The sequence below is a fragment of the Echinops telfairi genome, unplaced genomic scaffold (assembly GCF_000313985.2).
Source record: "Echinops telfairi isolate 266 unplaced genomic scaffold, ASM31398v2 ScPeMD7_5868;HRSCAF=6743_0, whole genome shotgun sequence".
Classification (NCBI taxonomy): Eukaryota; Metazoa; Chordata; class Mammalia; order Afrosoricida; family Tenrecidae; genus Echinops; species Echinops telfairi.
Window position 1 is genome coordinate 498,925 of NW_022109767.1, and position 13,861 is coordinate 512,785.

Here is a 13,861-nt window from a genome sequence, read left to right on the forward strand (position 1 = left end):
ATTGGGAGCTCTTACAGCTCTTATAACAACCCACACATCAATTGTATCAAGCATATCTGTATAATCATATGCTTTTAATGATTTAAAACACAGTAACTCGGAGAAAGACCCTCTTACCTGCTTAGTAAAGGGCTACTCAGCTGCAATGCTTCACCATCTCAAGGTTTCTCCAGCTCCGGGGTGGTGGGGGACTATCCTCTTGTGCTGGAACACCACCAAAGAGGACTTGGGTAAGAGGGCCCCAAAGGTCTGAGCCAGGTCTGCTAGGAAACTAGGGGGCAAATGGTGAAAACTGCACAGCTTCTCAGCATCAGGAACCAATACCCAATGTCGTGTTGGCCTGCCGAGAGGTGACACAGAAAGGTGTGGACCTCCCAGTGGCCTAGAAGGGACCGGAAGTGCATCCGGGTAGATCTGTGGGAGGAAGCCAGCCTCTGTGGTCTTAGAAAGACTTTTCTGTAATGAAACCGTTGGTAGTTTGGAGAGAGGTGTGACAAGGTACGTTTTGGAAGGGTCACTGTGACCATTTGAGAATAAAGGACAAGGGCAGATGAAAGAACATAACATTCCCACCTTTCTAACTTTTCCAAGGCCAATCCCTCGGTTTTGAAGAACAGAAATTTGATTATATGTTTTGAGAAAGATGAGGGCAATGATTGTAAAAATGTGCTCTACACAATTGATGTATGTATGGATTGTGAGAAGAGTTGTATGAGCCCCTAATAAAATGATTAAAAAAAATAAAAACTTTAAATCATTTGGGCTGATTCATGTCAGATACCTAAACTCTCAAAATAATTGCACTATTATGTTTTAAATTATCAAGGCAGTAATTTGTAAACCTACAGATCGGAATAAAATGCTAAATGGTTGTTTAAAACAACGTGGGCGTGGAGATTCCCTCTATCACCCCCGCCACCCCCCAGGTGTGTACCGTCAACCACAATCCACCATCCACGTTCATGGAAGCAGCAGCGAAGAACACAAAGGATGCATTTCGTTGTGCAAATCTCTTGCACAAGACCTCTTGCAAATGTTGACGAGCAAGGATGTCAGTTTGAAGACTCAGGTGCACTTGACTCAAGACATGGTATTTTCAGCCACCTCGTATGCACGTCAAGTTGGACAACTGAACAAGGGAGACCACAGAAGAATTGCTGCACTTGGATTACGGTGCCGGGGGAAGCATCTTCAGAGTAGCTTAGACTGCCAAACGAACTAACAAATCTGTCTCGGAAGAGGTCCAGCCGGAACCGCTCCTTAGCAGGGAGCCAAGTCTTCTCCTCCGTCCTTTGGACATGTTGTCAGCGTGCTCGGTAAAGTAGAGGATCCGTGACAAAGAGGTGGACCCTCAAGAGGAATTGACACAATGTCTGCAATTACAATGGGCTCAAAAATAACAATTGTGAGGGTAGCCGGGGACCAAGAGAACATTGCATTGTGTCGTCCACAGTGCCACTTGGATGCTATAGCGCCTAACAACAACAGATGTACCGAGTTCAACATCGGGGAGTTGGTTTTGTTTTTTCAAATAATAAACACTTTAATAAAAAACAAATTCCTTGGTAGCTTGACGAAAATGGACTTGATGTAAAACGGAGGCTATTAAGGGCACTTATTTATGATTTCCTACATTAGCTTTCTTTACTTCAGGAATATTTGTCGAAAAATCAGCATTCTTGTTCAGAAACAATATCCATTCTAGTATTATATTGCTAGACACACTAATATTCTTAATTTCTATGACCACTTCCTCCTGATATTTTATTATTATCTTCCTTATTGGAAATTGCAATGATCTGGCTTATAGAATATTGGTATTACTGCACTTGACAGGTTCCTAAGGTTAACTTGGGAAGTTCCTGAATTTATTCAGAAATACTGCTTGGGCCGGGTCCGGACTAGGCAGCCCCCATCTCCTCTCAGGCTCCTCAGGAAGATAGAACTTCAAGGCCCCCATTTCCAGCCTCTCAGGAAGATGAATGACCTATTGAAGTCTGCATCTTCTGCCCCAGCATTCCAAGGAGCTTATCTCTCCAGGCCAAGGTTGCGAAGCTGTCCCAGCACTCCAGGGAGTAGGTTGGCAAACAACAAAGGCACTTCCCACGCATCACATCCTGACTCAAGGTCCTGCAGTGGCAAGCAAAAAATCTCCCTTCTTGTTGTCAATGTACACCTCCCTCGCTCGAGCCCTGTATATCTCCCACCGCCTCACTGACAAGCTGCGATTTCCCTGACCCAACTTGTTGGGTCTCGGAACCCATCCAGGAGCTCAAGATGCTCCTGTCCCTTTCTCTGCTCTCCCTTCCCTCCCGGGAGCTCTTTCCTACCCTAACCAAGCCGCTCTTAACCTCACGTTCTTTGTCTCAATCCTATCTTCTTTCAGTGTCTCAGTGTTGACCTCTCAAATACGAAATACAATTTTTTTTGGATGAGTTTCATTGGGAGTACTTACCAGTGAGCACCTCCCGTTTCAACAACGAAGAGCCTTCTAGGCCCTGGATCTTAATCTAGAGTTTCCCATGCACTGTCTGATCTCAGTGCAGGTTACTTCGTCTCTGTTTGCCTTTGTTGTTGGTGTTGTTGGGTGACGCGGGTTCACATTTACAGAGGCCCCATGTATGTATAACCCAATGCAACCTTCCCAGGTCTTGCATGCGCTACACTCACAACCATTATGCTTAAGGCCATTGTTGCAGCCACTGCGTCAGTCCATCTCCTTGAGGGTCTTCCTCTTGGTTGCTGACCTTCTGCTCCACATAGCATGATAGTCTGTTTCATGATATGTCAGGTAAAAAGGGGATAGTAATGTTATTTCATTCACAGGGCCATGGAATTGATACGCATGTAAATGAAATCGAAGTTGCTTGGCTAGGCGTTTTTGTTTTCAACACACAATTTCTGGAGCATTGGCTATGCATGGCACTTTCTTCACGTTTCTTTCAAGGGTTATGACACTGAAGAACTGAAAGCCCATTTCTTCACCCCTGACCGCAACATTCCTTTTTGGTTTTCATTTCTGTTATTCCAGTGTTCCCATTCCCCCATGTCTTCTCAAGGGTCGCTGCAGGTCTGGGCGTCAGCGGGAGGGGCTCGGGCACTATTCCAACAGTACACAGAACCCCACTGTGCTGACTGGACCCCAAATGACTCTGCGCTTTCTGCAGACAGAGACTTTTATCGTTGGTCTTTGAGACAAGTTGTCCACGAAAGAGAAAGTACAATAAATGTTTACTGTCTTCTGCCTAAGATGAAATGGGGATTAAAAAAAGGAGGCATAGTGGTAGCCTAATAACATAGAATTGCTGGAAACTCATGATTGCAAAAGGAAATATTGGAATTAGATAGTATACACCCGATCGAGGGGGGTAAAAGAGTTATCCTGCTGTACAGCAAAATACTAGAAATATAACAATTTAAGATTTAGTTTGTTAGAAATCCAAAATGGAGTTTTTGGTATTAGAATGCACCAGCCACCTGACCTGCAGTAAAAATAAACATATATATATATATATATTAAGCTTAATCAGTAGGGATGTTCTTTAACTCAGGGATGTGGTAAGGCCATTAAAGGCAGGTTAAAGGCATGGAGCATGAAGCCGCCTCCATTTAAATAAGCAGTGGAGCACAGTGCTTCAGAGCATGGTGGCCTGACCTTAAAAACATACTCTATGTACAGATACCCATTTCCTGTGGTCATTGTAAAACCCTTTTATCACATAGTCTGTCACACAGAACTTGTTTTCACTGGATTTTTAAGTGGGCCAAAAGAGAGATCAGCTATTCTCGCACACACACCCCCACGCCGCCGCCCCCCACGTTTTATTGGCACTGCATTCACATATCATAGAACTCATAGCTCAACCATGTCAAAAAGAATTGAACAATTTTTATCATAGTCAATTTCAGAACAGTCTTTTTCTGTATACTGATTGTTATTCATGTATTTTTTTTTCTCAATTTTGGCAAAAATACACACCAAAACATTCGCCAATTCAACAAATGCTACGTGTATAATTCATTATTCTCTTCATGTTGTACTGCCATTCGTGATCTCCCTCTTCAAATTGTTCCACCACCGTTAAAAGGAACTCTTTACCCACTGAGCACAAATTCTTTCTCCTTCACCTATGGTAACTGCAGGTCGTTTGGGTTTTGTTTCTTAAAATGGTTTCTTAATATAATATAGCACATATCTTACATGTCCATAGTTAAACTGCTTCTAAAACGAGTTGTATATACATCCTCAAAACCAACTCTAATGCTTCTTCCCCCTCCCAAACCCACTGATTCTCCCCGGCCCACTCTTCCCGAGAAACCACTGCACAAGTTTTCATCTCTATGCATCCCATTCCTTCTGTGCTTCCTAAACTGGGAGACCCAACAGAAACAATAAAAAACAAAACCAAAACAGACAGAAAGAAGGAAACAATAAAAATAAAAATTAAAAGAGAAGACTTAGTTGACGCTTCATTTAGATGGCTGCTTGCTTGAACAACAAGCTTTTAAGACCCTAGACACTATCCCAGTTGATAGCCGGGCACCATTTGCTCTCTTCTTGACCCTTTGGTATAGCGCCCTCTTGGATTAGGGCTAGAATTACATGGGAGCCCAGAATCCATCTGCTTATCCCCAGGTTATAAATGACTCTGGTTTACTTTGGTAGTCACATTAGACTAAAAGCAGACCCAACAAGAACAGTAACAACAACAACAAACACAAACAAAACAAAACAAAAACACCCCAAAGCAAAAGAAACAAAAAAGAAAAACACTGTCAATCACCTTCTTAGGGTATAAGGCAATTGCATTGATAGCATCAGTCATTTATCCAATGACATAGAATTTAAGGCACTGTTGTTATGAAGACGTTTATGCGAGTATAGTGCAGCTTCGAACTGCAACCCACGAGTTGTTGCTTTGTACGGACTGATTTGAGTTCTGTTTACATTGAGCAGAGGGGTTGGTGCTGGGGGACAATTTCCTGCATCATCTCTTGCCAGGGCAGCCCCTTACCTCTCAGACCCAAACCTGTCATATTAATGCAAGGGGCGCATTGCGGCACCAAATATATGGTGGTTCTGGGTCTCCTTGCATTGGACACCCACTAAGCCAGGGGTCCCACCCAAGGTCCGACGACTGCCATTTCCACAGTCTTGGAATGGTTATCTCTTGCACCCTCTCCCATCCAGGTATTTCAGTCTTAAGTGCAAGGATACAGGTAGTTTTGAGGAAGGCCCCAATTCGTTCAGTCAGCCTTCCATGCTGGTGTGACCCTTGGGAAATTTCACTGGATTTTGGAAGAAATTTGGAGGTAGCAGCCCATTGTTTCTATCTGTCTCATGCTTGCAGAATAAACAAGAGATTCTCGAATCAACCAGGTCTCTGTCTTTGGCTGAAATGGTGACCAGCAATCTTGGACACTTGTTCCTGGCAACAAATCTACTTTTGTTATTTAAACAACTGACTTTGGTCAAGGGCTTATGTGGAGGTGTCTGGCTCTCAGTTGGGCAGTTTCAACAAATACCATTTTATCAGTTTTCCAGTAGTGGTTAGTTTCTGTGTTTTTAATTTTCATGTTTAGTTTAGTCATTTGAATGCTAAGGTGATAAACTGCAGTAGTAAATTAAACATGTCCAAGGAGTAGCTCTCGTTCTTTCAACAACTCTGCAAAGTAGATCTTATTTTTCCTTGCTACACTACTGAGAAAACTGTGGTTCAGAACGGTTAAGTGATCGTCCAAGCCTGGCATTTGACTTCCTATTCACCCACTTCCCTTCCCTGCTCCCCACCAGGTCCACATAGCCAGCACGGTTTGCCTGGACTATTGTGACAGTTATCTAACTAGCTTCCTCCTTCCACTCCCACGCCTTGACAGCCTCCTCCCCACGTCCCAGAGAGCCTCCTGGTTCTTTCCAGGCAGTCACACTCATTTCTTTGCATTCCCATTTCCCTCTGCTGAAATCCTTCCTCAGGTGTTACATATTTCATTCCTTCGATTCATTGAGGGGCTAGCTTACCTGTGGTCCCATCAGACAGGACTTCCGCAATTACTCTATCTGAATTTCACCCTCTGACACGGCTTTCCTTGTCACCCCATTAAAAAAAAAAAAGGATTTGTTTACTCTTTATCCCATGAGCTAGATCCTAATGTCAAGGAATTGATGACTGCCATACGTTGGCACCTTGGTAATACCTAGTATTAATGAAAAGACATAGGTAAAAGGACTGCAAAGGAAAAAGTCTGCTCCTATATACAAAACATGTGTCTATGTGGAAAGCCAAAAAGAACATACAAACATGATGGTTTTAGCATGCAAAAATTAAGAATAGCAAGAAAGCGAGCGAGTGAAAATAACAACCAAAAATATACTGTATACAAAAATCTTTTAAAACTCAAATGAAAATATACCATGCTAAATGGCATCAAAAGTATAAAGTCCTTTGGAAATATTAACAAAAGACATTGATAGCAATTATAAAACTTTATTGAAGGATGTTTCAAAGGCCTAAGTAAATGGAGAGCTATACTGTTGATGGATTAGAAGACCAAGGGTGGCATAGCTCCCCACATTAATTTATAACTCAATAGAAATCCAGTCAAAATCCCAACACTTCTGTTTTTTTAATGTAGAACTCAGAAGAATAAATGGCTAAAATTAGGCAAGACACTCCTGGCAAAGAAACATTTTACGACGATGTTAACGGTGGAGGTGGAATTTGTACTCTAATATCAAAATCTTGTTTTAAAAAGTGTAGAAGTCAGGACAGGAGTGTACTGCACAATGCTAGACAAATTGATGAGCATTTTGGCAGAAAAATCTATCAATAGATTCACACATACACAGATTCAGAAACTTAAATTTATGAAACAGCTAATGTCATTGATCAGTGGGGGGAGGATGAAATTTTCAGTACTCAAAGCTGGGACTATTTCCCCATATGGAAAAAACCACATTAAATTATATTCTACCTCATACTTTTCACAAAAACCAGGGCAGACTGACTAAAGGCAGATGTGAAAAACAAAACTGCAAGATTTTACAAGGCAGCCCAGGAGAATGTCCTTCTGGCTTTAGGTAAGAAATGACAGACTTCCCCTTCCAAGCAAATTGTATTCAGCTCTATAAGATCCTCTTCACAAACAACCCTATGACTCCCACCGGGACGTTAGTGACATTTTAAACTTCCAAATTCCCCTCTGGAACAAAGTCGTTGTGAAAGGCAACCAAGTCCCTTTTTGCTGCTTTGAACTACAAAACGTTTCTGAGCCGTGTTCTTCCCGTGTGAGGCCTGTAGTTGAAGGGCTCGTCCCAGGTCCACACTGAGGTGGAGGTAAACGCACTGAAAACTGGAGAATTCTCTAGAACTGCAGAGTCGCAAACGACACAGAGAGACTTGGGTCTTTGGAGCCACACTATCTTCATGTTGTCACCAGAGTCTGCCTTGACCCAGGATTGTTAGCTGGCCCTGTTCGCTTTGGGGGTGCGGGACCACACGAAGACTCTTATTTGAAGAAGTCAGGTCTACAGGTCCAGCATCAGGAAAGAGGAGACTGTAGCTTTGCCCCCACCCCCACCTACCGCAAGGCTGTGATGTCAGAATGCCCTGAGGTGTGAGGGTGAGGGGACTCCTCAGGGCCATCAAGAACACTCCTCACAGCCTGGGTAGAAAATCGTATTTTCTTCCTCTTCCATCTCACTCCTGAAACACATTCTTTTGGTGATATTTTGACCTTTCCACAAAAGACAAGGAAGCTTTCTGTCTTCTAACAAGAACATCTTCAAAGAGAGAGAAAGAAAGAAACCTAAACCTAAAGTCTATCATGTTTATAAAACTTGATTTTTTTAAAAAATGTGTTTCCAACAGCAGTCATCACGAGTACAGAGCCGTCAAAACGGAGAATTCACTTTCCGTCCCCGGTGCCTTCCACTCTCTGGGCCTGGGCTGCGGAGGTCTCTCTGTTTCTGGCGGGGTTGGAGCCCTCTTTACCAGCATCTGCTTTGCCTTTTCGCCCTTTGGGAAGTTTCTCTCCCTTCTTGGCCGGGGCCTTTTTAGGCCTGGGCTCCGGTTTGGGAGAGGCAGGTTTAGCCGACAGCCGCGCTGATCTCCTCTGCGGCTCATCCTTCACCTTCGCTTTGTCACCTTTGGCATCCCCTTTAGCCTTGCGCTTGGGCATGGTGGCCAGCGAGAGTTGGCAGGTGGCTTTGGTGAACCTGGGAGCTGCTTCTGTCGCTTTCCCACCGCGCCAGCCAAGGTTTCTTGAAGGAGACACAAAAATATAACACCGTAAAGGGAAAGATGGACCAACTGAATGACTTGACCCTGTCAACATGACTCACTTGTGTTGACTAGAAAGAAGTTAGATTTTAAAAATAAAAAGATACCTTTTTTTTTTTTACTTTTACTGCAAACAGGGCAAAGATATTTCTTTTTTTTTTTTTAATCTTTTTATTGGAGGTTATTAAAGCTCTTATAACATTCCATATAGCAATTGTATCAATATGCTTTCTTTTCTTTCTTTCTTTCTTTTTTTAAAATCAATTTATTGGGCCTCATACAATTCATCACAATACACAGATCAATTGTGTAAAGCACATCTATACATTTGTTGCCCTCATTATTCCCAAAATTCGCTTTCCTCTTGGGTTCCCAGAATCTGCTCATTTTCCTTTTTTCCCCCTCCCCTTCCCTTCCTCCTCCCCTCTCCCCCATGCACCCTTGCAAAGATATTTCTAATGCATCTACCTCAGAAAGGACTAATGCCCAGGTGGGGTAGTGGCTAAGCGTGGGGCTTCTATTTGCATCATCAAAACCACCAGCAGCTCCTAGGGGGAAAGACAGGGCTTTCCACTCTAGTTACACTTCTTGGAAACCCACACAGGGTCCCTAGGAGTCAGCATGGACTCAATGGCAGTGAGCGTCTCTCATATAATAAAGAACCCCTACAGATGCAGAAGGACAAAATGAAACATTTTAAACTGGGAGAAAAGTGAATAAGCACATGCTCAACCTGATGGGTGATATCAGAAACTAAGAATAAGACCACCGAAAAGAATAAACTCCCTTATCAACCATATTGGTGAAAACTAAGTGGTCTGATGCTATCAAGGACTTAGCAGATCCGAACTAATCAAAAGAACAATCACACATTACGGGGCATGTGTGACCATGGATAATAGATTTTTTTTAATTGTTGGTAATCTCTATGACAAGGGGATATCATTCAGCGAGTGTGACTCATTTTAGGTATATGCAAAAACATGTGCAAATATCAAGGATATAATGTTGAACAAAAATACCTCCTTTGCCAGGAGATCAGGAGAAATGGACGGTGCCTGAACATTTTAATAAAATATTCTACAGCAAAATTCTGATCAAAAGGGGGAAAGTGCAGAACGGAACTCAAAATTCTAATAGACTCCAGATTTCCCAGAATCAAGGAGGCTGAATGAACCCCTGAAACTATGTTCTGGGGTAATCTTTCATCCTTAAACCATAGATTCTCAACTTTATTTGGCCTACTGCCCCCTTATCAGAAAAAAATTTTTTTAATTGAATTTCCCCTCTTTGGAAATGGAAAGACATTTATCCTGTTGTCTATGATCCAGGATAAAATGTAGGTCTCTGCTTTTTAACTAGTAAAAAATGTCTGTGTTGCGCATTTTGCGGTTGAAGAACTGTCTAAATGAGATCACACTAGCAATGGCAACCTTGGACAGGAACTTTAGGCAGCAGTAAGTTTATGTTAATCCGGGGAGGAAAAACGGAGAAAGGGAGAATGACGTCACACTTCGAAACGCTGCTGAAGCGTACATGCGGAAGCTGGGGAATTGGTGTATGTATTGTGTGTACATTTCCACAGTAATAATACAATAAAGGTTCTTAAATCGTGTTGCTGAAGAATACAGACAGATCCATTCATAGCGTTTATAAAACCAAATGATATGTTATTTTGACTATAAGGAAGGAATAAAACTAAAACAAAGTAAGGAATAAACATGAAAGTCGGCACAGTAGTGAGTCCGCTCTGGGAGTGGGGAGGGCGCGGAGCTTAGTCCCCAGGGAAGGCCGGGAGGTGCTGTTCTCCTTGAACTGGGGAGGGAGGAGAAGGGGCACTATTGCACCATTATTCTCTGTATCTCCCACAGAAAATGTGCTCTACTACTAAATATGGTAAGGGGAGTAGCAAAAATAATCCTGGCTAGCCAAGAGCACAGATTCAGGGACATGCAGAGAGGAATAGAGAGTGATTTATTTTAAGTTCGGATAATTAGGGCCTGTCCCTATGATTGAAATCAAGGAAACTATGCAGCTTCTAAAACTTGCTGCCAAGACTAGCTACTCACCCCTTCCACCCTGCCCTAGAAAATATTTCCTATGGAATTTTTAACCCTCTGCCCAGCCTTGACTCCCTTATTTTTCCTTTAAAAAATAAAAATCTTATCCTAAATTGCTTTGGAGATTTGTTTGTGGTTTTGCTGGGCCTCACGATGTAGAACAACTGGGAGCCATAGTTATACTCGAGCAAACGTCGATTTTCATCATTTGAATTTTGTTAAATGCGACCCTTGCTGAGTGGTGCCAAAGCATCCCATTTTCAGGTCCCCAAGGCGAGAATGTCTTGAAATTTCACAAATTTCCTTCCTTCTCGTGGAACCGCAGTGGGAATGGCCTTCATGCCATCTACAGCAGAGGGAGGGGACCTTCCATCAGGCATTTCCCCCTGGTGTACTCTGGGAACCGTGGTTAAAACTGAGAAGAGAAACAGTTGGGTTCTTACACTGAACAGCTTGTTACTGTAAAGCTAGTGTGTTGTAAGCCGGGCTCTGGGCTCTTCTCCCACACTGGCTTCGACCCTTGCTCCCTTTCCACCCAGCAGACTGACCTGACCTACGCTAACCCAAAGACCTCTTCCCATAAACGTCATGCAGATTTACATTGAATTCCCTTCCCATCTCTCCCCTCCAATACAGCATTAGAGAAATGTTTCAGCAATTCTTAAGAGAATAGATATATTTTTTTAAATCCAAATTCAGTCACAATAAGAGAAAAAGAAATTTGAAGGTAAGTATTTGAGGAGAATACCAGAAATGATGTCAATCAGTTTTGAATTGGGGTCTTAGTGGGCCCTGAAATGAAGGGGAGAAAGTTGTTCTTAAAAGAGCGAACCTGAAAAAAAAAAAAAAAAAGAGCGAACCTGGTGGGAAACATTACATGGCATGGCAATCACTTGTTACCAGAGTGACTGTGTCTCAGCTTAATATTGACCAGGCTTCTTTGCACTCTCTTGAAGTGTCTCAGTCAGAACAATAAATGATCAGCTAATCCAATGGTCTACTGCTATTTGCTGAGGTCTATCTATCTATCTATCTATCTATCTATCTATCTATCTATCACCTATCTATTTATCCCTTTTTTATTGCCAGGGAATGAGAGAGGAAATTGAAGGGCAAGTTTTTGTCTTCGGACACAATTCCCTGTAGAATGGAGAGTCTATACCATTCTCCTTCCATCTTACTCCAAAATTGTGTTTCTCCGTGCGTCTCCTTTTGCGGGGAATGCTCACACAGCATGTTTCCTGGGTTCAGTCTTCTTCAAGATAGAGCCCTGGAAATCCATCACAAGCAAAGGGGCCATGATCACCACAGGCCAAAGGCCCAGGACGTGACAATAAATAAAGGCAACTTTATGGAAACTGGCCATTGGCTGGATGCCTGTATCTGCGTATACAAATAGGAAGGAGCTCCTTGCAACCCACTGTTAGGAAGTTGATCAGGAGACCTGGTGGCTGACTCTCCAGAGACTTTAAAAGGTAAGAGTGCAGATAGACAAGTAATGACAAAGGACCCATGGGATAAAAGGTCATTTCCATGAAGGTGAAGGAGGGCTGGGGAAAGAGGCAGTTCTTACTACCTGGTATTGCTCCCCTCAAGAAAACGATTTATTAAATAAGAAAATAGAAAAGTATCACACAATTAATACTATTCCGCCATGCATGTGAAAGAAATATTATAAGCAAATTTTTAAGTTTGGGGGATTCAAAGATACGCGTTTCAGCGGCATGGCCAGCGCAAGAAATGATCAAGCCAGAAACTGAGGTCATTTTCCCAAGATACTCCTAACGTTTGAAGACTTGAGCAATTCCCTTTTGTTACAAAATAACAGTTCCAAGGACAAAATTATATTATCAAGAGAACAGGACAAGCAGCTTGGGAACGTTTTCATCTCACATCTTCACATTGCTCAGCACTGAAATTCTTGTTAAAGCTTGCCATTTAACCCCTCTTGTCATCAGAGCACTTTTTATGAAGGAGGGTCTCTGCCCTTCAGCAGCTAGCAAGTAGAGGGGGTATAATGGTTATGGCACCGTTAACTGCAAGGTCAGCAGTTGGAAACCACCAGCTTCTACCCTGTTTGTTCTACAAGGTGACCATGAGTTGAAATGGGAGTGTTTACCTTTTCTTTCTGGCTTTTGAAAAACATATGCATTCAATCTCTTTCTTAGAATCCTTTGGTTAACTATGAAGATTGGCAGCACTTCATTAGAAAAAGACCTGTGAAATGTAAGTGAACCAGGAAAAAATTGCTTTAAGAAAAAAAATGGTTAATAAAAATGTGTGCCAATGCTGAAGAAGATGAGGAGATGTGGGTAGGAGTTCAACTGAGATGAACAACTGGGAATTTCCCAAACTGTATCAATAATGAATATAACGCACAGGCCTCTGGCCTTGGAAATAGGGAGCAGTGCAAAGACTTTGGCAACTTGGACATTCTTGAATTGGATGAACTTTGAGGTCTTACCAGCTCTCAAAATCTTCTTGATCTGTGAATGAGTCTGCCCTAGGCATCCACGGGACAAGTCCCATCTCATTTAGTACTTACCGCTCAGCCCATTCCCAACAAAAACTGCTTCCACATAGTCTCTTGACAGTTACGGAACTGGGTTTCTGGATGATCATTCTAACTTGGGGTTTTGTCTTTATCCTGCCCCTGAATCAGAAGGTCATGCTCTTTCTTGCTGCCTCTTCTGTACATTCCTTTCACTTGTTATGGGTTCCTGCGCCAAGGTGTCTGAAAGGCTAGGCGTGGCTCTCCAAAAACACCCCAAACTTACGACAATGGAGTCAATTCTGACTCCAGAGACAAAGTAGAACCAGCCAGTTGGTTTCCAACCCCTGTATATTCATAGCAGCAGACAGCCTCAGCTTTCTCCCATGGAGCAGTTGGAGGTTTCAAATCGCTGACATTGTGATTAGCGGCCCGACCTATAACCCACTACACAACCGGGGCTATTTCCAGGCCTGGCTAATCCTTAGAAATGGTAGTTAAAAAAACAAATAATAATAATAATACATTTAACAAGGAAATCCTGCGGATACACGGATCAAGTGGACTAGCAAGATTTCTTTCCCACAAATGATTGATTCAATTAAAATGAATGGAAGGACAGTGCTGACAGGGGCCAAAGTATCAGAGGTCAAAGGCCACACCCAAGGGACAAATCCTAATTTCAAGCAGGTAATCCCGGTGACTTTTCTCCAACTGTAAGTCAAAATGGAGAATTCACTGTTAGTTCATTTCTTAACGTTAGGACCCTAATTATTTATTTACTTACTTATTGAGCGGGGAGAGCAGATGTCAGAGTGAAGGAAGACAGCCCAGCTGTGTCTCCTCAGTGGGGTTTTCTGTAAAGTGGGGAGGCAGGGAGACCCCAGGTCAAGCCAGATCAAGTTGCCCCTTCAACATCCTTTCGGCCACAGCCCTGCCGATTTCTCACTGCCATGGAATCGACTCTGACTCACGGCGACCCTAACCCTTTGCAATCTCTCCTAGCCTCCTTTTTACCTTTTATGCCCTCA

General features: G+C 42.7%; 1 protein-coding gene across 1 annotated transcript; it reads right to left on the reverse strand.

Annotated features, from left to right (window-relative positions):
- Positions 1-6,469: 6,469 nt before the first annotated feature.
- On the reverse strand, positions 6,470-13,732 carry HMGN4 (high mobility group nucleosomal binding domain 4). The gene is made up of 2 exons (XM_045295786.1): positions 13,618-13,732; positions 6,470-8,260 (listed from the first exon to the last, which is right to left on the reverse strand). Exon 2 carries the CDS (start codon positions 8,176-8,178, stop codon positions 7,906-7,908), a length of 273 nt encoding a protein of 90 aa, XP_045151721.1. The 5' UTR covers positions 8,179-8,260; positions 13,618-13,732; the 3' UTR covers positions 6,470-7,905.
- Between the last annotated feature and the right edge of the window lie 129 nt (positions 13,733-13,861).